The sequence below is a fragment of the Accipiter gentilis genome, chromosome 23, assembly GCF_929443795.1.
Source record: "Accipiter gentilis chromosome 23, bAccGen1.1, whole genome shotgun sequence".
In the NCBI taxonomy this organism is placed as follows: domain Eukaryota; kingdom Metazoa; phylum Chordata; class Aves; order Accipitriformes; family Accipitridae; genus Astur; species Astur gentilis.
The window spans coordinates 25,196,627-25,221,300 of record NC_064902.1 but is presented as its reverse complement, the minus strand read 5'-3'; the positions used below and the strand labels follow the sequence as shown (position 1 = coordinate 25,221,300).

Genomic DNA, 24,674 nt, shown 5'->3' with positions numbered 1-24,674 from the left:
CATTTAGAAATGCCAGAGCCATCAATCCTTTACTACCCCAGTGCACTATTAGCAATTTACCCCTATAGAATCATATCATAGAATCATAGAATGGTTTGAGTTGGAAGGGACATTAAACATCATCTAGTTCCAACCCCCCACCATGGGCAGGGATGCCTTCCACTAGACCAGGCTGCTCAAAGCCCTATCCAGCCTGGCCTTGAACACTTCCAGGGATGGGGCATCCACAACCTCTCTGGGCAACCTGTTCCAGTGCCTCATCACCCTCACAGGGAAGAACTTCTTCCTTACATCTAAATCTACCCTCTTTCAGTTTAAAGCCATTACCCCTTGTCCTATCACTACACGCCCTTGTAAAAAGTCTTCCTCTACAGCTTTCTTGTAGGCCCCCTTTAGGTACTGGAAGGCTGTTATAAGGTCTCCTGGGAGCCTTCTCTTCTCCAGGTTCAACAACCCAACTCTCTCAACCTGTCTTCATAGGAGAGGTACTCCAGCCCCCTGATCATCTTAGTGGCCCTCCTTTGGACTTGCTACAACAGTTCCATGTTCTTCTTATGTTGGGGACCCCAGAGCTGAACACAATACTCCTATAGCATATAGCAAAACCAAAGAACTACAGTCCTAAGATGGACAGTGGAAGCAACACAGGCAGCAGGAAAGGCTTGACTTGAATGTCAGCAAAAATGCCTCACTCAGAAGAAGGATTTAGCTGCAATCTTGCAAATTTTAAAACTACATTGAATAAAACAATGACAAATACATTACTGGGACCACTTCTGCATTGGCTGGAAGATGGAGTAAATTATCTAATAGCACTCTGCCATCTCAAAATTCTTTCATCATGGGAAAAGGCACTTATATTTGGGTTTATTTTACTGACTTCTGATGAATAAAACAGATCTTAAACAAATTATGGAGAAGACCATGGAAATGTGACTACAGCTTAAGACCATACAAGTCTGTTTTAGCCTCCAGTAAGCTGACTAACAGTGCAGTTGTTAAAAAAATGGCATCGAGTAGTTTTAGGCACAAATTTGTCTTTGCTTTTCACAGAACTTTGTGTGTGTGTGTGTTCTTAAAACCTAATATGAGCCTAACAATCTAACATCGTGTCTCTGAGTACAAGCACCCAGTGCATAGTCCATTTGGTATGCATGCAACAAATGGGTGTGTTCTTCTGAAGCCTTCCAATTTGAGCCCCAGGAACTAAGGCTACATAGGAAAATAACAAATCCTGATTTCCTTCACCTCTCTCTGCCATTCATTTTGGCCTGGTCTCACAGTGATGTGGCTTCCTGATTGTAGATGGCTTGTGTCTGGTCATGGGCATGTGTCAAAGCCTGCAAAAGTCTGTCCAGATGCCCCTCCAAAAGAAATTATGGCTAAGTAAGGGTCAACTCTGTCAAGAACAAGCATAAGTACATTGATTCTAGGAAGATCAGATCTCTTCAGGCATTTCCAGAATGTGAAGCTTTGTTTAAGGGCAGGTGTAGAGAGAGGGGAGCAGAATTTTCCCCTTACCAGGACATCAGTTCCTGAGAAACAGAAAAAGAAACTGCAAGCAGAATGACTGTGAAGGGCAAATGAAATTGCTGTTGCTCTAATCTCTGAGGGAGAATAGCTTCCTTTGATTTCCCTGTATGCTGTATCACTTTTAGTACTACCTCGCAGGGTGCTGAGCTGCCTCTGCTACCAGTGGGAAAGATTGTGGTTTGATCTCCCTGCTGACATGAAACAAATGAAAATCACAAGCAACCTTATCTTTTTTTCCTCTGAGATTCATGAAATTTTTTTTGTTGTTTGTTTTCACACTGTTTTGGAAAGGGAAAAGCCTTTAAATTTCCTACATTCCCTGTTAAATGAAAAATATTTTTCTTTTCAGTTCTATTAGTTAGCTGACAAACCACTAGCATTTATAGAGCATACACTACTGTGTTATCTAAGCTGGTCAGGTTTCTCAGCATCTCTTAGTTGTGATGCCAGTGGAGCAGTGACAACAAAATTGTGACTTGAGTTCACAAGGGAAATGCATGCAATCACTATGCACTTGGAAGCAAATTCAAGGCTGCTAAAACCAATTTTATTGCCATTTTTGTAGTGTTTTACTCAAGACACAAGGAAATGATGGTTTTCTAAATGTGTCCCTTATTGCATCTCATGCATTTTAATTGTTCTGTTGTGCTGGGGTAACCACACTGTGTAGCTGTCACAGAAGAAGGCAGCACTTAGAGAAAAAGCATGCGCTTCAGTGTCTAACTGGAGGTATCCCTCCCACTCTTCAGGCAAACACAAACTAAATGTCTCTATGTGCCTGATAGAGAACATCAGAACAGGTCTGGTTGCTTGCTTGGTGTTTGCTTCCCAAGCTAATTGTCAGCAAGGATCACAGTACACAGGACCAGAGTTCTACAAGCCCCTGGGGAGCTGTCTTAAAACAGCTCCATCTGAGTACAGGCCATATTTCCAAGCTGGCTGATGAATTAGTGCATGTGGCTATTTACCCTGCCAAGAAGCAGGCCAGGAAATTAAGACATAATCTGATCTGCCTGTTATAATTCTGGTGGTAGGAAGATTAGCCACTCTGCAACCTACTGGGCTCTAGCTGCAGACTCTAAAAAGATGTTGGAGCAGCAGTAATTTCATCCCTGGATAAGCCATTTGCTTAGTAAGCCAAGTCAGGGGGCTGTGCTTGTATGTGGGACCAAGAGAAGATCTAGAGATGAAAGTGGCACTGAGACACCTTTGAGCGTCTTTGTTCTTGTAGCCTCACTAGGGCAGGCATCACATTGGACAGACTAAGGGGGTCCTGGGAACCATCCTATCAAACCCTGTGGGTCCCAGCTGTCCCCAGGACCCAATCTATTAAAGGAGACACCTGATCTGGGTAGTCAGACGCTGTCTAGCATCAGGATTCTCTTGCTACTCTGTAACAGCCTCAGCATCACTGCTGCAGGCTGCGTGAAGCAATAATTAAAAGATGGCCAGGGAAGACCCAGTTTCCTAGGAAAAACAGTCAGCGCAGGGTTCTGACATGAAGGATGCTCTATTAACTGTTGTCTTTCGCCCATACCAGCCACAGAATAATAGTGATACAGGAATCTTCCAATGTCTCATGCAGCCCACGCTGCATATTCTCTGTCAGAGACAAGGGCTTCCACTTCACTGTAATTAAGAGTGAACAGGATAAATGTCCTCTGTCCACAGCTCTTGTCTCAGAAAACACTGGTGTCTTTACAGAGGACTGACAGAGGACTGTTTTTCCTACCCTACTGCTCCTTCCTCCTTTTATTGTCTTCTCACGCAAATATTCTGGGTTCCAAGGGAACATTAGCTGCCCTGTCAAAACCTGTCTCTGTAGTGACAAAGCACAAAGAACTTGTCCAGCTCCCTGATTAAGTGATGTATCTCTTGGACCAAAATCCTCAGGACAACACAGAGTGGCTGTACAACATGAAAGAGTTCAGAAGCACTGTCACTTGGGGAGAATTGGCAGAGGCATGTTGGTCTGGATGCCAAAAATAGTACCATGGATTTCAAAATGAGCTAATCTTGTTAAAACAATTGTTTGGGGCTGGCCTACTAAGAGCTGAATTTGGATTTTAAAAAACACGTACGCACAGGCAAAAAAAGAACCTTCTTAGGTTTGTTGGTTTGATTTCTGGTTTTCTCCTTCTCAGGGAAACTTAGTTTAAATAAAGGCATGAAACTGCTTAGATGATAAAATCTCCTCCCTGCATTCAGAGTTATGACTTTCATTTGCATTGATCTGGATTCTACTTGCTGCCTTCCACTGTCATGAATTAATTCCTGCACCAGAATGCAAGCAATGTGCTTTCGTTTTTCTCACCTGCTTTCTCCTAGCCTGCTTGCTGGAGAATCGCAAGACTTTCAGTTAGCAGCAGAATTTTTTCCTCTGATGTTTCTTTTTAAGGCTTATTTTTGTAAGTAAATATAATTTTAAAAATTAGCTTTGTACACACATTTCCTGGTATTGTTTCAACAGCTCATGTCCTTTGAATCCCTGTTCTCCTGGGGACCAGATTCACACAAATGTGGCAAAATTTTTAGGGCCTGATGGAACCCCTGTTCTGTAAACAATTTCAATTATAGCCAATAATATATGTTGAGGTATTTTTTACATTATCAGCTTTATTTTAAAGAGCAAACAAAGAGGCGCTTTCATCTCTATTGTGTTACAGGAATTTTTGTTACTAACACCCTATTTGGAATGGGGCCAGTATAAAAATGTATAAAACAGTATAAAACAGGAGATGGGTTTTGAATTTTTGCTTTCATTCCACTGGGAGTACCTCAGACCCTGAGAAGATGAGCATTTGTCATCAGAAGTCACCTGGTGGTTTTGATTCCTCTGTATAAGACTAACAGTAAAAATTGATTCTTTCTGGTAAAATAAGCACTTGATTTCCTTCTCTTCAGTTGGCTGGCATATGATAACAACCTAGAGAACTCAGAGGCAGGGGATGCTGTAAGTTTTTTCAACTTTTGTGATTCTACTAGACTACACTATAAAAAGCTATGCCCTTCACTTACACTACTGATGGAGATTCACTCTTTTTTTCCCTCCTGCTAAGCTGATTTGGAAGAGCTCCTGTGCCATTTCTCATTCATGTGTCTTTTATATATGTTCATTTAATTAAATCCCTCCCAATTTATCAGAAGGTGACACATGGCTTTTCTGTACTGGGGTCTCAAGGTTACATGATGCCATCTGAGCTGCCTACAGAAAAAAAAAAAATTGAATTAGGGATTCCAGTTAGGAACAAAAAACTTGTATCAAATAAAAGAAGGACTTTCTCTTTATCTCCTACCTCTGAGCCTTCACTCACTAGACAAATGCTCAAAGTCCAGCATATAGAACTCCAGATTTTTCCTCTCATCATTGAGGTGGATTCAAACCTGAACTTTGCAATTTATTTTTTTTACTGCTAAAAACAGATAAATCCACCTTGAACCCACCCAGCTAACAAGCATTAAAGGAATTAAAGGCAAAATGAGCTTAATAGTTCAGATTTGACTAGACACCAACTTCAAACAGAATTCCCTTTGGCAAAACTTAGGTTTTGTAGCAGTCTCAGAATTTCCAGTTTTAAAAAGAAGATCAGAAATAGACACAATATAATCTTGAAAGTCTACTTTTGAGAAGCTCAGCTCCATGGTTTGAAATGGATTAAAATCAACACATGCTGGCAGGTTTCACCTCTTGCTGGTTATGATCTGAGTTTTTTAATTGCCTCGGTAGTTTGAGGAAGATGCTGCACATGCTGGATCATCAGCTACCCCTCCATGTCTTGAGCCTCTTACTTTAGTGTCAGAATCTTCACGCAAGAGTCTTCACACAGTTTCTTTCTTGTAGGTACTTTCTAGGGCTGGATCTTCTGGCCAGTTGATCCCTTTTGTCACTAACGTCCTACAACCTCCAATTGTTACAAAACTGAAGGGACCCCCAAGACATTTCTTTTATCACATCTAACCCTCCATCTGGCTGAAGACAAGGAACCAGCAGGGAGGAGTGATTTTTATACTGGATCCAGAGAGGAGAAAAAAACATCTGATGCAGATTAGAGATCAAACTTGCAGGCAAGGCAGAAAGCTAGGTGCTAGCCTTTAGGTTCATTGTGGGAAGATCAAGCCTTTCAAGGGATTCACCGAGATGATAGTAACAGGAATGCATCTGCCTTCCTACTGCTACATTAACAGCTCTACTTGGGGCAATAGGTTAGGCTTGGGGAAGAGCAAACACCTGTGGGACAAACCACAGCAGGGAGATGCAGCAGAGGCCCCATGGTGGTGTGAAAATTTTCTGAAGAAATACAGGAAGATGAAGCACCAGTTTTGGGTTCTGTGGGGATGGGTAAGGGGCAGGAACCCATCCGCCAATTTAAGAATTCATTTTTCTAGCATCTTGCAGAGAGCTGTGCAGACAGTCTTATCACAACACTATAAAATGTGTTGCCTTGGACTCAGCTTCAAGAGCTATTTCCATCACGCTGCTTAATCCAGACTGTCACACACCTGCTAAACGTATGCTGATCAAACAAAGTAACAGGCTTAAAAATAACCCCAACAGTCAATGGAAGGCATTTAGACTGCAATCAATTGCACAATTTGCACCACAGTGAGGAGGCTGAGTCTTCCTTTACAGGGTGCCTTTTGGAAGGAGAAAGCAGTGGGTAGGTAAACGGGGTCCTAGGAATATTGTAGCAGTATCAGCTATTCTACGAACTCTGTTATAGTTAGGAATGACATATAGCAAACCCTACATTAAGCCACTAGGCAAAGGAACAATTAAAAATGCTCCCTTAAACTGGTCTGTAACACAGGAGGGACTTTGATCTGAAGAACTGAAGGGAATCTCTGAAGAATAATAAGAAAAGAATGTGATTAATCTGGGTGAATACCAGTAAGAATTATAGTCTATAAAGCACTCATGAAATAAAGTACTACAAATCCTAGGACAAGGAGTAAAGCCATAGCTGGAACATAAAGACATTTCTTCCATCCAGAACACAGATCTGTCTGCCAGTTAACTGTATGGAAAACGTAAAAGTAAACAAATCTGTACACAAATACTGTCGAGTTTAGTCTAAAACCAGCAATATGTTACCAGGAACTGTATATAGCCAGCATATGAGAGATGTAATCTTACCCTGGTGGCAAAATGTGAAAGTCTGTAGTGAGGTGAACAGCACGTAACCAGAGAAAAATTGTATAAAAGGGAATTCAGACCAGATGTGACTGGATTTTATGCCAATGAAAACCCAAAGCATTCTGGCTAGTCACTTAGGACTTTAAGTTTAATATATCTAATCCTAGCCAGACTGGAGGGGTGCTCATTACCATTATGTGGTGGTGTGCTGAGGGGCGGGGCACGAAGGGGAACTTCATACAGAAATTATTCCTAATGCTGTATTTGTGAGAAGGCAGCACTGGAGGTAAGATGCTCCACCCTTCTCCCAGATATCAAAATAAAAGGTGGTAGATGAAAAGGGGGGCAGCAACCCAGTATGGCAGATGGATGGGACCTTTGCCCCACACAAACAGGGAACACTAAGCTTAGCCACAAAGGTTTCACAACAAGCAGGGCGGCTACTGTCTCATGGCAGCAGTACCTAAAACTGCCTTTGCTACTCCTCATCCATTTCCACTGGGTGGGGTTGGTTTCCAGACTCCATTAACCATTTTATTTTGCAAACTTTTAACCTTCACATATTAAAACACTCACATGCACACACACAAACCCCACCCCCTTGAAACATGTCCTGGAGTTGGGAATGACAGATTTGTATGCCTTGAGGAAGCACCTAATTCAGACACCTTTCAAGGGACAGCTCTTGATTTATATAATAACACAGATTCCCCAGGAGAGCTGCAATCCAGCTTTTCGAGGAAGGGGCCTGGGAGATAGGAGATGTGGACTGCTTTTCCTTCTCTCTCACTGATTCACAGAGCCAGCCTGAAAAAGTCACTTGTTCTTTTAATGCCTCAGTTTACTGTTGGCACCACTGTGACATCACTGTGAACTACTACATAGTTCATAATAATTATAAAAGGGACATTATGAAGTTATTCAGCTCAGAGGCTGAAGCTTGCAAACTGCTATCAGACTCTGATTGTGACAGTAGCAGTCTTGTGCTAGGTACCATCCAGCTACAATGCACCTACTCTGAGGAGTCTGCGAAATAAGACACACACAGGAAAATGCATGAAGAGATGCAGTTTGTCCATGTCAACATGGCAAGCCAGTGGCACACACAAGAATGGAGCTGATGCCTCTATGTCTTGACTAGTTATGTTGCTTTTGAAATGCGTAGAGTTACTCCCTGAGTACTCCAGATGAGTGGCTTGCACAGTACTAATGCTTCAGTTTTAGTAAACTGTTCTGTGATCTACTTGTGCTGCTCTTAGGCCATACAAACCCATTACAGCCCCATGGAGGCAGATTTTCCCCCAGCCCCACAATTATTTAAGCTGCATCAGGACACCAGTCTGGTTCTGATAAAGGTCCTGCAAACTGCTGGGTCAGCACAACTGAGAGCTGGCATTGGGCTCAGAGGGGAGTGACTGGCACTGTCACCAAAGCACCATCTAATCAAAGCATGGCCTGTTAGGGCCCACGTCAGATGCCTTGTCATTGTTCAGAACAAAGTCTGAGCATATAAACGACTCCATGTGGAGACATCATCCCTACATCAATGGAATCACTACCATGTAGAGGAGGGAATCCTGCAACAGTTAAATAGCACATTAACACACTCAGCATGGGCCATTAGCCACGTTCCTCCACTGTTCACTACTTGCCCTTTCTCAGCCCAAATGTTTGTTCTATCAGAAGGCACAAAAGGGACCTGAAACCTAAAGTTTCTTAGTTTGAACTACCTAAGAGTAGTACTTAACTTCAGCTGTGCTCATATGTGTGCTCTGTAAAGAGCTGCAGGCTTTTAGGTCTTTATTGTTCTAAACAAAAGCTTTCTGATGGTGGTGTGCTTCATTATACATTGGGAAACATCAGCTGTTGGAGAAGGAGAAACTCTGAGCAAGTCACAAGTCATCTCTAGGTCTTACTTTTCCATCAGTAAACTTGGTATCCATTTGGAGGAGGGCTGTAGCACTCAGTTTGTTAGCCAATGGAGAGATGATTGCACAGCATCACCTTTGCTTCTCAAGTTACGCTGATCAGCTGAGCTGTAGCAATTGTACAAGCTCCTAACCTGGTTCAAGTGCTTTTGTGCTTGCAACCTTTCCAGCACCAGCATGTTTTTCAGAGGTGAGAGAACGGGGAGATATTTCGGTTATATATTGCAATTTCAGAGTGTATATTGCAATCATTTTATTAAGCATTTGGTTTTGAGGAGGACGGGGTGATGTGGTTATGAGACAAGAAGACTCAGTGAAGCAGAAAGCCAAGGGTCCCCACATGGCTGCATGGCCTCCATCTCCTAAGCAGAGGCCTGCAGTGAGGCCTGCAGTGCAGCTTCTGAAGTGGGAACTGGGAAGGAACCATACCACAGGGCTGGGCAAAGGACTGGCTGCAGGGAATACAGATTACTAATAAGATGGCAGCTTGGCAATGTTATAATAATCGCTTGGACATTGTTTCAGAAACTTGATGCTTGGGGGACCTGCACCCCCTCTATCCCCTATTCCCAGAAGTCTGTCCCTGGACACTGTCGTCAATCTCAGAGTTCATTTCCTGGTTAAATGAACAGCAATTAAATAACACAAGACAGGCAACACCTAGAGACACTGTCTCAAACTCGCCCTAGACAGGCCATGTGACACTGAGGTCCCTGTGTTTTGTCTCTTGGCTAAGACATATTAATCATAAGAGGAATTACAGAGTGTGACACTGTGTGTATGCCAAGGGAAGGTGGGCCTGGCCTGCTGGGGAAATGCACTCCGCTTCTTGGTACAGCCGAGCCAGGCTTGTCCACAGAGGACGTGTTGGACAGTCAGCACGGGGCCAGGTGACCCAGAAAGAAACACACCCCTTTTCATTTGCTCTGCTATGCCTGTGTAGAGAAATGAAAGAGAACAGAAAAATCAGTGCCTCTAGCATGTTCCTACAGCGGTTGGGACAACCAGAAGAGGCACATCGTGATCTTCAAGAGGTGTTCACAAAATGGAATCACAGGGAAAGGGGAAATCAAATATTTGCTTGTAGCAGGAAAGTGAAACTAAAGAAAAAATGTAAGATCTTTCTAGTGCACTCTATTAAACTGTAGTATGGTTCTCCAAAAGTAAGTGATTCAAAGCATGTTCTTTGGCACCCATCAACAAAAAGGAACAAAGCACTAGGGGACGTATACCCTCAGACTCCTGGTGCTAAAGGAGAGACAGATTAGACATCTGAGACTGATGAGTTCCCTCTTGGTATTTCCTTTGGCTCTTGCAATCTTCAGTTGCCTCCCAGTAAAAGTACACAGAAATAAACTGAAGATGAAAAAAGTGTCACTGTGACACTGTTCATTTCCTATACATGAAGCCTCATTCATTTAACCCATCATCATCAGGGTTCAAGGACTTCTTTTTCACTTGTATTTGCTACTGATCAGATCATAATCCTCCTCGGGGTCCATCACACCCAGGGTGAAAATTTATGGAGCAGCAAGGGATCTTTAGTCTTCTCACGCAAGAAGAAGCCTTTCCTTTGCTCATGTGTGCAGTCAATACTGACATCTATTTGCAACATGCTTGACTGGCCCTTGGTTCCTCTGAAATAGGCAGTGGTGAATTCACTTGTTGGTGCTTGAATTCCTTGCTTTTTTAATGAATACCTAAAGTTATTAAAACTGGAAGAATCTTAAAAATGTAAATTCTGTTCCATCACAAATTTCTCTTTTAATTTACGGATGTTGGGCAGTGAAATTGCTTCGATTATGTTTCAGTTGACCTTGCTACTGGGATTTTTACACTCCAGTATCCACATGACTGAATTTCAGCTTCCAGCACTACAAGGAATGTTTCATTCTTTCCTACACTGTTTGCAGCTTACTGCAGGCAGAATGAGCCAGAAAATTTGAGAGGGAGAGAAAATCCTGAAATCCAGAAGCTGGTCGCTCTATAGATACAAAACATGGCAGATGATTCACCATGATGATGGAAAGGGACTTTGAGCAACTCAGATACTTCTTTTGTGTGACAGAACACCTGCAACTCAAGGAAATGCTAATGAGAAGGAGGGAAAGAGAGTAAAATGTCTATAATGCATTTAGCTTGAACTGGCTTAGACATTTTTTACTGCTCAGATCTGCTATGTAAATCCCAGTTGTGTATCTGATGCATCAAGTGTGATTTGGGAAGCCAGCATTTGTGGGAAGATGAATTTGGGTTTGGGGTCCTATCAATACTTTCTATGAGGGGTCCCAATTAAGCTTTACGTTCCCTGACCCCTATCAGCCCTCTCATGCAGAATTTATGGAGGAAATATAGCCACAAACTTCCCACCTGATGGTTACTCCAAGGGACTACATCACATGTCAGCAAGTCCCAGTCTCTCCTGAGTAGGCTTTCAGAAGCAGCACCTGTAAGCAATGAGTTTCCAGCATACCTGGTCTGGCAAACAATGTCACAAAGTCTTGCTGCTAAGCTCATCTGCCCTGAGTCGACTATAGGTCAGTGAGGGGTTGCTTTTCTTTACTACTGCTAGACTACTGTTTTAGTTCCCTACTTCACCACTGCTAAATAAGTCAAACTTTTCCCAGTGGTTTCCTTTCAGTAAATATTTCCATGCTTTGGCCATTTCTTACCATAAATGAGAGTCATGAAATAGGAGCAAAATACCCTAATTAGCCACTTGCACCTCAAAGCCATACACTTTGCTTCTTTCACAGTTTTCTGGGTCTTCTAAGATGCCTACCAGTTAAGTAGATGCCACTGAGATTTCAAACAAGGTTGTCTGCTGAAGTACTAAACTGTTTGCTTTCTGGAGATATTTGTGGTCATTTAACTTAGACATTTTGTTTAGCATGCAGTAAAGCCCTTTGCCCTGTTTGCTTCCACAGGTCTCACAGCAGTCAGAACAGTTTAGAATATGACCATTTTGATAAAGAACTCCCTTTTCCATGTAATAAAGGGTACTAAACACATGGTATGAGCCTCAATGGCCATGAAGCTAGCCTAACCAAAGATGAGCACTTTCTGCTTCTCTGGCAAATTTTGGACCTGTAAAAATCAATAGAAAGTTTCTCTCCTTCTTCAATAAGAACACATTTTTCAAACTTGACATCTGCCTTAGCAGCTATTATATTGTACTATACTACTAGTATTTGAATTGCGGAAACACCCTGTCATGGAAAGGACTCCAGGATGCCAGACACTGAACAACAAAGAATAAAAGCCTGGTCGCTATTTTTACTGAAGGAATATGTCAATTCAAAGTGCTCTCTAACACTGCTTTACTTCTTGGAAGAGGCATCTCTTAATTGTCTCTGTTTTTTGCTGTTGACAGAAAGAAGGCCAGTCCAGAGCTTACCTCATTGCCCAGGAGCTGATGTCTTCAGAAAAAGTGTGAGTTCATTGTTACAACCTATCTGTTGCTCTCCTAAAACTGAAGCAACGCAATCCACCCTTCAGCATTGGTTTCACGGCAATTAATAAAAGTTTGTCTCTCCCCAGGTATGTGGAGATGCTCCAGCTGTTACGTATGGTAAGTAAATCATTTTAATCACAGAAACCCAATTGCCCTTTTACTTAGCTACAATTTAGAATACATAAAACATTGAAGGGACTGAGGTGAATTTGAGGAGGAATGGCTTACTGTGAACCATTGGAAAGAATATGTCTGCCACTAATCTGCTCTTGCTACAGATCCTCAAATCTAGCATTTGTCATTCACAGGGAAAAGTGTTGACCAACAGTGCTTACTGGGGCTCTGAGACTGGTGTAAGATGCAGAGTAAGCCTAGTGCAGAGGAGATGGTGATAAACAGGGGTGAATCCTCTCTTTTTAGACAGGAGCAGAGCTATGAAGCATGGGGATTTGGTTTGAACAGATGCACTCTGCTTCCTTTTAAGCTTCTTTTTTCCCGATAATGCAATAACAGTAATACCCAGTGTGGCCTGGATATCCACACTGTGACACAGGTAGTCACTATGGGCAAAATACAGACTCTGGTATCAGAAACTCATGAGGGAACACACGCAAAGAATCACTTGTAGTGCCTGATAGAGAGCTCTTGTATGGTATAAACCCACTGGTGGCTTTGTCCCAGAAGACCTTGTGTCCTTTTAACAGAGCTGCCACTGCTTCCTTGGAGACTGGTACACAGCTTAGGTAGCCTCAGTCTCAACGTCTTTCCTGGCTGTTAGTTGCAAGGCAGTAGGGAATAATAGCCATCACAAAAAGCATGCCCACTGCTGCTTGGAAAGGAGTTCCCTGAGAAGGCAAAAAGTAGCCCCAGTTTGTCCTTGGAGGACACCCCAAACCCTAGCAGTGGACAGGAACTCTGATGGAGAGAAAAAGTAATGACGTCAGCATTGTATTGCTGCCTGCTCATTGTGCCTCTCAAGCAAGCTGCCAAAGCTTAAGAGCCTTCTCAGGCTTGGGCAGCAGAGGCAGGAGAGCAGCCTTATATATGACAAACACCTTGCAGATGGTTGCATTTCAAAAAATCAGAAACTGCCAAGCTGGTCAGCTGGGAACAAAACACTTCAGGGGACTTAGCTGCTTAGCTGGCATCTACCAAAATTTTGATACATCGGTGATAACCTGCCTAGCCATCTGCCTTATCTATCCTGGCTTTCCTCTGATGTCTGCACAGCTAAACACATTATCTGACACTACAGAGACACAGTTGTAGTTATCCATTGTCCCGGAGAAGCCAGGGTGCTTCCTTTACCTGCGGATTACAGGGCTCCTGATCATTAAGAATACCCACAGATCTCCTTACTGAAATTAAGATTTCCAAAAGTATCATCAAGAAAAAAAAGAGAAAAGCCTCTGCCAGTTTCTAAATCAAAATAGAAGAGAAATGTACACAACGGAAACTACCATGCACAGAGAGTATTAGCGACTCTGCATCTTCATTAGATGCATCCAATTAAAACATTCTTAATGTATTTAATTTTCCATTTCCAAGTACATTTGTACTTTGGTACATTATCAACAGCATGGAAATGTAGGGCTGTACTAGAGCGCATGTACAGTGTACTGGATTTAGCGGAGGTGTCTAGGAGAGGCCTCTCCTTTGCATTTTATCCTAGTATTTTCCATATACCTTTAGGAAATAAAAGTGGCTCACTAACATGGCCTGAAAAATCTTCAATATATAGATCCAAATCTTGCAACGCACTTCAGTGCCTTTAGCCACAGCAGGAATAGCTGCACACCCTCATGGCTGCTATAGCATCATGTTACTGTCAGCCTACCTTGCCTGTGCTGTTGCTGGGCCAGGAAAGGGATGTTTCAGGACTTTCGCAGTCCCTTCAGGACTTACTTTGTCCTTTTCTCCTTCCTCTGGTAAATCCCTGTGCGGTGAATTTGGCTCTGAGGCTATGTGTGTAGATGAGTAATTTATGCATTTTCAAAATAATCCTATCTTCTGCCTGTAGAAATCATTTGGAAGGAACAGGAAATGTCATTTTTGCTCTCTTTTCCAAGTTGACAACTCTGACATGGGACAGGGATTCTGGTTTATATCTTTCCTAAAATTTTTTAGTTTAGAAACTAAACTACCGACGCAAGTGCATGCTGCTCTTCTGCTGGATGGACTCCAAACTGTTGGTAATCCCTAATAAAAAGAATCTTCATTAAAATTACTGCTTATAGGTTAGTTAGGGAAAAAAATCTGCTTGATTGCTAATTTTATCTGCTGCAGTGCTCCAGAGCTGGCTCAAAGATATAAGGGAATGAAAACAGAGTTTTCCTGGCTTGACTCAAAAATGTAACTACTCCCTGCTCTCCTGTTGGGGAACTCAGACACTTTCTAAGCAGAAATGTTTATTACAGAAAATAAGTAACATTACCTGGAGCTTGGCCTACCAGTCCTGGAATTAAGGTTTTAAGGCATGAGGGAAATTGGCTCTGTTTTAATCATACTTAATCATTAGGTTTGGGTCAGCTGGTTAATTTATCACAGAAAAGATACCAGTAATAGCACTGCTATGACTGGGCAAGTTATTCTACTTCTGTTAGTCATCAATTTTCAGTGGAAAGACTTGTTTGTTTTTTATATATGTTTCAGTCCTGTAAAGGAATATTCCACTGAATCCTATTTTGCTGGGATTTTGTTTCCCTGCCTGCCCAACCCAGTGGAGTAGACGGATCTTTTAAGTATTTTGCATATGCTTATTATTTCCTTAATTATGAAAGTTAAAGCACCAAAAGAGGAGTAAAAATTTCAAATTAAGAGATGGGCCTAACGTAAACCCTTGAATGAATGCAGTGGTTTGCAAAGTTAAGCTGCTTACAGGTTGTAAAATGTCAGAATCACTGTAACCATGCACTCTTCACTTTCCCTGTCTCAGTTCCCATTGTCTCAAGGTAGAAAGTTCAGAAAGATCTGCATCAATTTTAGGATTAAATTTTGGGTGCACAATTTTGATTAATGATTTTCTTCTGCAGTGGAAAAGTATCCTTCTTGCCCCATCACCAAATGCATACACTCCTTTAGGGTCTACTGGAGGCTTTTTTCAGCAGACTCAACAAGCAATTTTCTCAAATAAGATTTAATTTTTTCTATGAGTTGGCTTTCTAAGTAGTGAGGATGTATGAATTGCACCTGGGTTAGAGACTGAGGGAGAAGAGAGGAACAGGCAGTCTGTTTTCACACTTGACTGCTAGTTCAGGCGCTCCTTAGTTTAGAAGAGATCAAAAATCTTTACAGGAACAGGATCAGAGGGTTCATTTCTGTGTTTTATCGGGTGCCTATAGCCCTAGCATACCCCATCTCTGCTGCTATGGGCTGATGTCTGCATGATAACTACCTACAGCAGTGGCATTCAGAAATAAACTGCACACTTCTCTGGTGCAATCATGTTCCATCTAGAAAGCCACAGTCCAAGCACTGTTACCTTTCCCACCCCAAATACTGTTGGACCTTTATATTCACCTGTTGCCCAGTGTATTATTCCAGAAATCTAGAGAAACCCTTACCAGTTCTACAACATGTAAGTCACTCAGACTACAGGAGTATTATTGCCTAACTGAGGCTTTTCAATACTGTTCATAGTGCAAAAAGTTACAATAATCTAATTACTCCTTTTTGCATATTTGAATAGTGTTAGGAATAGTCACAACAGTAAAAAATTGTGCTTTGCTGTGCACTTGCTGTTGACACAGGTCCCACTGGCAGATGTCACAAGCAACCACCAGTGACCACAGACTCACCAAAATGCCCTCAAGGTACAACACCCCATTCATGGCCAGTTAGGACCAAAGGCTTCCTTGACAGTCATATCTCAGCTCAGGCAAACATTTCTCCCTCTTCCCCATCACAGACTTTATCAAGAAAACAGTTTCTAAATGCTCATCTTCAAGTCTCAAGTCTCATCTTCTTATATAAACCCATATGTTGGTAAAAAAGGCAAGGAACTAAACCACACCCTAGCTGCTTTCAGAAAGGAAAAAAGGCTTTTCTTAAGCCTGCAGCAGGAGCAGTTTCCCATCTCCTTTCCAGGCTTGGCTGGAGCTGCTATTCATTCAGCATAACAGAATCTGTTTGGCCTTTCAGCGGAGACTTTAATAAATTGATTGATTGCCAAAACGATGACATTTCCATACACCCACTCTGCTATTGAACTGAAAGAGTGGAAACATTGTGTTAGGTCACAAACTTGGTATCAGTTGGTGTGGTAGTAGTGATAATAATCTAAAGAGTTAGCTGTTACTTGCCCTACTCAAAGGTAATGCAGTTCTCTGGAGCAGGGAGTTAAGAACTCGTTCTGGACTGAGCAGATGGGACTGGCCGGACCTTGCAGTCCAAGTGTCTGATCTACTGGTACTCACAGTTTAGTTTTCCAAAGTTGATTAGTCTTTGCATTTACTTCAGGATCATTTAGTTCTCAAACTGTCATTCTTTTCTCCTATTTTTCTTCCCCAGTAATGCAGGCTGCACTTGTCATCTTTTTCTTAGTGCTAGCTCCTGAACAAAAATGCTTCAGGTAGCTTTCTCAGCCTAATGTTTCACACATCACCTTTGAGGACCAAGAGTCTGGTTTATTCGCTTCCCTTCAGCCAGTCTATTTCAAATGACTTTACTTGATGTACACAAATCAAACTTAGTGTGACTCACTCTGCCTCAAGATCCCAGTCTGTATGGGATCAAGCATTTGCTTGATAGTGTACCATGTTCACATTTATTTTGTCTTTGGCTTTTGTACATGAAATTACCTTTTGGTGCATAAAACCCTTTGAAGTCATTACTTTCCTCTGAGGCATTTACTGAATAAAGGTACCTAAAAGGAGAGCTCTGCACTGAAAAAACACCAGCCCCAACATCTCCCTGTTCAAAGAAAGTTGATCCTGTTTCCTGGTTTGCATTTTCCTTATAACAATTGGCCACAATTCTTAGAAACACCAAGACCCAGATTTATGCTTCCTCAGCATTGATATGGATATGAATATGATAGGAATAGATATAATGTGCTGGTTCTTCAACTTTTGGAGCAGGTTGGGATTCAACCCTGGACTGGGCTGAAAGCTTTTGACTGCAAAATAAATCTTAGGAAATAAAAAAAAAATCATCTTAGTGCTCAAGTCACTAACTCAAAGGTACATAAATGCAGATTATCATGAAGTCAGGCTCACTAGTTAACCTCTACTTCCAGAATTCTTGTGGGCAGCATGTTCTTAAGAACAAAAAATAAACATCTAATTTAGGAGCCACTATTACATGTTAGACAAAACAGAACTCCATCTTTCTAATTATTTACAATTCCAGTGGATGATTGGCTGAGCCTTTTTTACTACTGTGAATTTCCTGGATGATGTTCAAAGTTCTGCTGGACCAATCAAGTCATTACTTTCCTAATAAAATGCTGTAGTGAATGGAACGTGCTGGCTAAATGAAAAGCTAGCTGTTAGACCCTCTGAAGCTCTTATAAAAGCCTAAAGATGCACTGTTACAAAAGAATAGCCTGCCCTCACTTACAGTAGGCTGGGTTTTTTTATTTATTCATTCATTGTTGTCTTCATCAGCAGTGGGAAAATAGCTATGTATCAGGCAGGGAGATTCTGCAGTGGGAATGTTGAGCCAAAATAGCTTTCAGATAATCTGTATATCTCTTAAAAGGAGAGGGAAGTCACACTAGCACATTTGGCATCAGGACAACTCCCTGGTAACAAGCCCCACTGATACAGTATTCGCAACGCGTACTCTACAACTTGCCAGTTCTGAAACTCATTTGCAGTGTTTTGGATGAATGTGTGTATTTGACTACATGTGAGTGTGTGTTGAGGTCAGGGTTCCTGACCTAGATTGTACCCTGCAATGGCAGGATAAGAGACTAATTGTGTCTGCTGTGATAGTATTTTCTGCTGTTCATCTGGCGTTGTTTCTGCTGAGCTCAGTAATGAGAAATCTGGGAAGATCACTGCTCATTGCAGATCAAGGGTCACTCACGCTGCTACAGGAGATGTGCCACTTTTTAATTCAGGGGCGACACTTTCACTTTCATCATTAGGAAAGAGGCTGCTGGTGGTAATGAAGATACCTCCAAGAACCACCCATGAGTCAGAATTGGCTTACAGCTTACTGTACAGTGTCTCATGCCTGCATTCAGCTTTAAAATAGAGACTCTCTTCTCCCTCTTTGATCTCTTCACCTTCCCCTCAAGAGTAATGCCTAGGTGTCCAAAAGAGCCTTGGACTGCAATATGCAGTACCTGTGGAATCCACCTTCATTTAAAAAGTGAAAGTGGTTGTAAAAGCCTACACCATTTTATGCAATCAGTCTAGACTTCAGCTGTATAAAGTTTTGGCTGCAGTAAAATTTCCTGTTGTCCTCCCCAGTCCACTCACAAAAGGTCAAATACAGTTACTCCCCAATATTATCAGTTCATTAAAATATCAGCTTGACTTGGGAAGCAATTGCAATTCTAGATATACATGCAAAATGATTTTTGGATGCATGTGTGTTTCATTATTTATTGAAAAGTATAGAAGACTGGATGCCAGGTGGGAGTTGTGGCGTGAGCAAGGTAAATATGCTGTGTGCAGACATGATTTCTGCAACTGAAGTGCCAATATCCCCATCTGGGGACTGAGGCAGAAAAATGGCCGTGGTTTTCCACTAATGCATCTGCTCTGTACACTCCATTTTTAGGTTTTTTCCTCAGCTCTGTTCCCTAATGGAACACATCTCCCCAGCCAGAATTCTCCTTTAAAATTGTAGAAATATCCTAGGTGAATTTATTCACCAATCAGTCCTTTCCTGTTCTTTAACAGAGTAGATGTATAAGCAGGGAAGCTGATTCAGCCATGACAGCATTAGAGGTCAGAGCTTTGGTTGGTATAAATTTATATAGTTTTTCTCTAGCAGGTGACTGCAAGAACAGCAGATTATTAGCTTCTTCAAAGCACTGCATCAGACTCCTTTTGAGTTAAGATTTCTTCCCCTCATTATCAACATCAGGAATATACTTCAGAATGTGGAAAGCAGTTGAGCTCTATTCTGCTTTGTGCATTATTTCAGCCAGAAGCTTCCCTCCTTCCAGTGAGACAATGCAAAGAAGAGCAGGTAGAGACTTTGCTTCAGCACCCAAGATCTGGAACATACAAATTAGACTGCAGGCATTCAGAGCTTTTCTAACCCAGCCATAGTCTAGCAATCTGGTCCTTCTAGTATAATGTACACTTTTTGGTCACAGAAATACTTTTCCTTTCAGATATTTCTCTTGAACTGTTAAAGTGTGACTTTGCTCTACAACCACCATCTTCTACTAGAAATTCACAATTTGTAGCTCGAAAGCAGGCCTGGTGCTGGGAACACAGGGCTGAGAGCCAGTGAGAAGGAACCTCCATTCCCACCTGCACAGCAGCTGCTGGTCAAACAGTAGGACTATAAATTACTATTGGCAAAGCCAGTGTAATGGTGTTGTACTCCCTTCTCCTTCTATTCTCCTGCTGTTGTAGTCAATATGCAAGAACTAGGATTTCCATTACAATTGGATTAGCATTTTACACACTGCTGCTTTAGAAGATGAACAAATAACAACAGAAAACCAAGAAGGACGTCTAGCAACTGATCAGCATTTCTTGACAAACTTTAAAAGGTTGTCTTTCAAATAGACCAATCTGTTTAGCTACAGCATTAAGTCAAAATCTTGACTTTCTCTCCTCCAGTCTACTCGCCTTTCTGATCTACACAGTTGGTTTCAGCCTATTGCAAGTGGTAGAACCACCACCTTTTTCCAGTGAGGGTAGAGACTGATTTCAGTCCTATCATTTCCTAACTAGCCCTACTAGACTGGCTGCAGTAGTCCCTGGTTCCCCCGGGATCCATGGGCCATTGGATGAACTGATCTAACTTGGCATATTCAGTTATACACAGAAAAAGCAAACAGATATTCTGGATCCAGACTGAACTACTATACCCTGGATTATTTTCAAGTAGAAGTTAAAGAAGAGAAATCCCCCAACATAGCATATATATATATATATATATATACAGGAAGTTTTTTCTCCTGGGTAAACTACTGGCCTGAAGCAGTGGCTTAGCTGACAAGAGATTAGTTTTCCTTCCTTTCACTAGGGTCCTGCAAGGGTAAATGTTCTCAGGCTGATAAAGGTTACTGGCAGCAGGACTGAAATGCAGAAAGGACCACAATATGTATGGAATGTATCCATCTTGCAAAATGGCTGTTGATATGCATACAGGATTGCTACAATTGGTTGTTGCAGCTGGACTCCAAAGCATATTCAGTCCCATTGTTGGAGAGATTTTATACACAAACTCACTCTTTCTGCATCTGCTCACAAAATCCTGGAAGCAAACCCCAGAACTAACTCTTGTCCCATTAACTACCCCTTTTACCTTTGGATTAGAATATCACATTTCACATAGATGTTGGATCCTGCAGAGAACTTCCTTGCTAAGTGCTCTACCAAAAACCTCTGGTTGCTGGCATTGCTGACTCCTTTGAAATAGTACCTAGAGATAACTACCTGCTACAAAGTTTTCCAGGTTGCTGATCCCAGGTAAATTGGGCTGCCTTTCTGTATCCCTGAGCCAGGTACCTAAATCTTTTTTTTTTTCCAAAACTCTCCTGTAATCACTGTTTCCTCTTACCATTAGCAGCCACTGCCAGCATCTCTAATGCATCTCATCGCAGCAACCAGCTTGAGCCTCATCACCTGGAGATTCTACTCCAAGAGCCAAGCACATGACAGTTAGGCAGTACTCCACATAAACCATAAGATCTTGTTGAAACTAACCCCACATTCCTGCATGTCTTGTGCCCTTATAACAGGCTCCAGGTTACAGTCTCCATTTGCAGCAGAGAACAGAAGTTCTTCAGAGGCATTCTTGGGGAAAAATATTTAACTTATGTGAGTTAGTGATGTGCACAAACAAAAGAAGAAAAAAAACCAACAACCAACCAACCTTTGTGGCTGTGGGTTATGATCCTCTTTGTTTCACTTAATTATTTGTAGGGTTTATTTCAGGGATGTTAGGGATTTGGCCATTGGATGACTGCAAAGGTCTTGTTTATGGGTGCCCAAAATGTAATGAAAAGTTTTATGTTTCAAAAATGTATTTTTATAGCGCAATTGCTAACCTTCTGTGTCACCTAGCCAGCTTGGGTTATGCTTTCACATGCACACACAAACACTGGTGCAAGTATAGGCATAAGACAGGAGTGAGATCTGTAGGCTCATATGCCCCTGGATGAGACTGAGCTCTGTGGCCATCATGCCAGAGCCTTAAACTGAATTACTTCAGTTCATGCTGTTGTTTTCTAAGAAAGATTTGACCCAGCAGGGAATTACATGGACTCAGTGTTTGGTACCTTCTGTGTTTAGACATGGGGCTTGGGTGACAGACATGGAGCCCTTCAGGTGCCATGATTGTCTAGAGTTAGTGAGACTGCAAAAGCACTTTTCATCTGATTAATGGCTTCCCAGGCACTCAGAATTTTCAATAGTGACATAATTATTTTTTTTAATGGATGTTTATAGTGATTACTGTTATGCTGCGGGTTTTCTATTAATCATTAGGAATCAGGCTATCCAGGCAACTGGAATTAAATAATTTGTCTGAGAATTCATTGCAATCAAAGGGGCAGGCAATTAATGACTAATTAAATCCACTGAGATGCTGTGGGAAAGGAGTGTTAATCTTGTTGCTCAGCTATGGTGGAAAGTGGACAAATACAGAGCTGTTCCATGTTGGTTTGGAAAAGATGACATTTCTGTAACATAATAGGTTACTTAAGCACATCAGTAGTGAACTTACTACAGCTATTCACTTCCCCTGGCACAATAAGCTGAAAGAACCCTTTGGATTCTTTCCCTTTCCCCAGTCTGGATTAATTACGATGACTGAGGACTTTGAAAGGTTGCAGATTCCTTTGAGTTAGGAAGAGCATCCAGAAGAAGGATTGACTGGCTTAGTTGGTTGGAAGGTCTCTGGAGTGTATGCTGGCTGAAATATGTAGTTAGGCTCACTAACACACCATAAAAAAACGGGAGCTGGAATAGCACAGCATTGGGATTATTTGTTGTACTGGGGCAGTACACGTTGTGGAAATCAGATCTAGATAATTAGGAAACACAATAATACTCTCTCAGAAATTTTTATGATCTTGTTTTACCCAGGATATAGTTAATAAAAAAGCAAATTGACATAATGATTTTTTTTTTACCTAGTTCTAGTGGCTTTTCAGAAAACAAATGCTTCATCTGTCATAGTTACTAAAAAAATATAGTGTATGTGTGACTTTCCTTTTGGCTAGCATCTATTAGATATTCCAGTTGTTCCAGTTCATAGTGAGCTAGTGTGTACATTGCAGTTGACTGTGTTACAACAGAAAAGCCAGGAATGAATCGGAGGAGACTAAAAACTGCTCTTGCCTGGAGTCAGTTCCCACTGGTGAGGAGAGAGAAATTTTGAATGTCTTTGCTCAGAGGCTCTCCTGTTGCTCATAGAACCTTTCAGCAGGACCACAGTCATACCAACCAGATCCCCAGCATGCTCAAATCAATACAGCTACCTTGATTTAATCAAACTAAACTAAAGTGGACTATCTAATGTAAAATATGGATTCCCAGTGAAACATACTCTGTTGAATTGCTCATACCTGGACATGAGCAAGTTTCATGGAAATCAATTCTTTGAGACTCCTCCTTAATTATTCCATGTACTTATAAAACTTAACTAGGCAGAAGCCAGTTAATGAGAAATGCCATGGTAAATCCCAGTACCTGAGGAAGTTCTTAATATTGTCCCTAAAACTTCAGGGAACAGAGCTTGACTTTTTGGCATTAGGTTTCATGATCACTAGATCCTGACAGAGGAAGATACTCTATCCAATCCTGGCTCAGGGTCAGTTAGAAAAGAAACAGCTTGGCATCTTTCAATGAGCTGTGCAACCTTAGAGGTTTCTTTTTATCAAGCCACTGCTCCCTTTCACAGCACATTTGGCCACATCACATACAGTGGGGTAGGAGGCCAGGAAATGGTCTCTGAGTGGAAAAAGCTAGCTGCCATTTCTATTAACTCATCCAGCAGAATCACCTTCCCAGCAATTGTTAAAGCAGCTGCATATTTTTTTTTCCTGAAGAATTGCCTTCTATGGGCAGACAGAGAATGTTTTTAATATATCTTTGAAAAAACATTGGTTTTAATAATAACTCACTGTTTGCAGAGTAGCATGTGAAAAAATACATTCACAGCATGGATCTGGCCAGACTGGTCAGACACTAAAGCCTTCCTTCACACTAGATCTTGGGCTGAAGCAGAGCTCAGTGTGAACCTGCTGGAAGAACAACTCCTGGTGTGATGGCCTTACTCTGACAGGACGCAACCAGGGCTTTAACAGCAGCTCTGCTGTGACTAGATGCTTGGGCTTTGTATGTGGTTATGAGTTACCTGACCCTTCATGAGATCACCAAAAGCCCCTTTTGGGACTTGTGTTTTTTTCTCACGATGTAGTGTTAGCGTATCCATAACATGTGGTAGATTCTGTCTTAAATCTAAAAGTTGGTTGTTTTCCTAGTAATGCTACATTTTAATAAGTCTTGTGGTCTGGACTACTGACCAGACCACACTAGATCATATCATATCAATACGGTCCCTCCTGGCTTCAAAGTCAGTGAATCTAAGTATATTCAGCTACAAAGCCTCCATTCAAGTATTTTTAATGCTGAATTTAAAAACAATACTCAATTTGATACTTACTGGAAAAAATTGGCATGTGTAGGCATGCAGAGAATGCTGCAATCCCCTAGCCTTACCTTCACAGACAAAAAAGAAAGGAAGGACAGATAAGGACAGACAGTATTTTTATAAGGAAGGAAGCTTTGCAATCTCCTAGTCTGCAGCTGCTGTACCAAAACGAGTCACCAGGAGCTTTCAAACCTCACAGTTAATGTGGCCTCTCTACTGAGCTGTTGTTTCGATTATTTACTCCGGTTTTCACTCTCACCGCTTTTTTCCTGATCTTTTGCAATAAAAACTCCATGCACTTCATGGCTTATTGGGATGTAGAAAAAGATTAGAAAAGCCACTTGCAGAATTAGTTTCTAAGCAATTGTATATGAATGCCCAGTTTCTGCTCTCATCACAAACTGGGATGCACTTAGGTTTTTAATTGTTCACTTATTTTCATACAAAAACTGAGATTCAGATACTTTGCCCATGAAGACCTGACTAGCAGAAATAGGAAATTCAACAGTAAGAGCCCAGTCTGACCCTGATGGAGGAACACACGGAGTCATCTCTTTACAGGGAATACAGAGGAGAATTAAACCTGTAACAGTTCTGCAGGACCATCCTCAGACAAACACTGAATACTATACTAAAGCTTTTCAATTACTTGTACTTTGTAGCAATACTGAAGAAGCAGGTGCTGAAATCATACCCTTTTAATTTTCTTGAATGAAGGCTGCTGCTTTTGAACAACAGATACTACTATGAAGATAAACCATCTAGTTACAGTGCCCTAGCTCCTGGCAAAGGCAGCCAGAATCCTTGGATTAGGAAGCTGCCTTATGCT

At 41.6% G+C, this 24,674-nt stretch overlaps 1 protein-coding gene across 2 annotated transcripts in view; it reads left to right on the top strand.

Moving 5' to 3' along the window:
* FGD5 (FYVE, RhoGEF and PH domain containing 5) overlaps nucleotides 1-24,674 on the top strand; it is a 112,620-nt gene that overhangs the window by 44,269 nt on the left and 43,677 nt on the right. For both annotated transcript variants that reach the window (XM_049826584.1, XM_049826585.1), the window contains exons 4-5: nucleotides 11,969-12,027; nucleotides 12,136-12,166. In XM_049826584.1, the coding sequence (XP_049682541.1) occupies nucleotides 11,969-12,027; nucleotides 12,136-12,166 (90 nt within the window). The remainder of the gene's footprint in view (nucleotides 1-11,968; nucleotides 12,028-12,135; nucleotides 12,167-24,674) is intronic.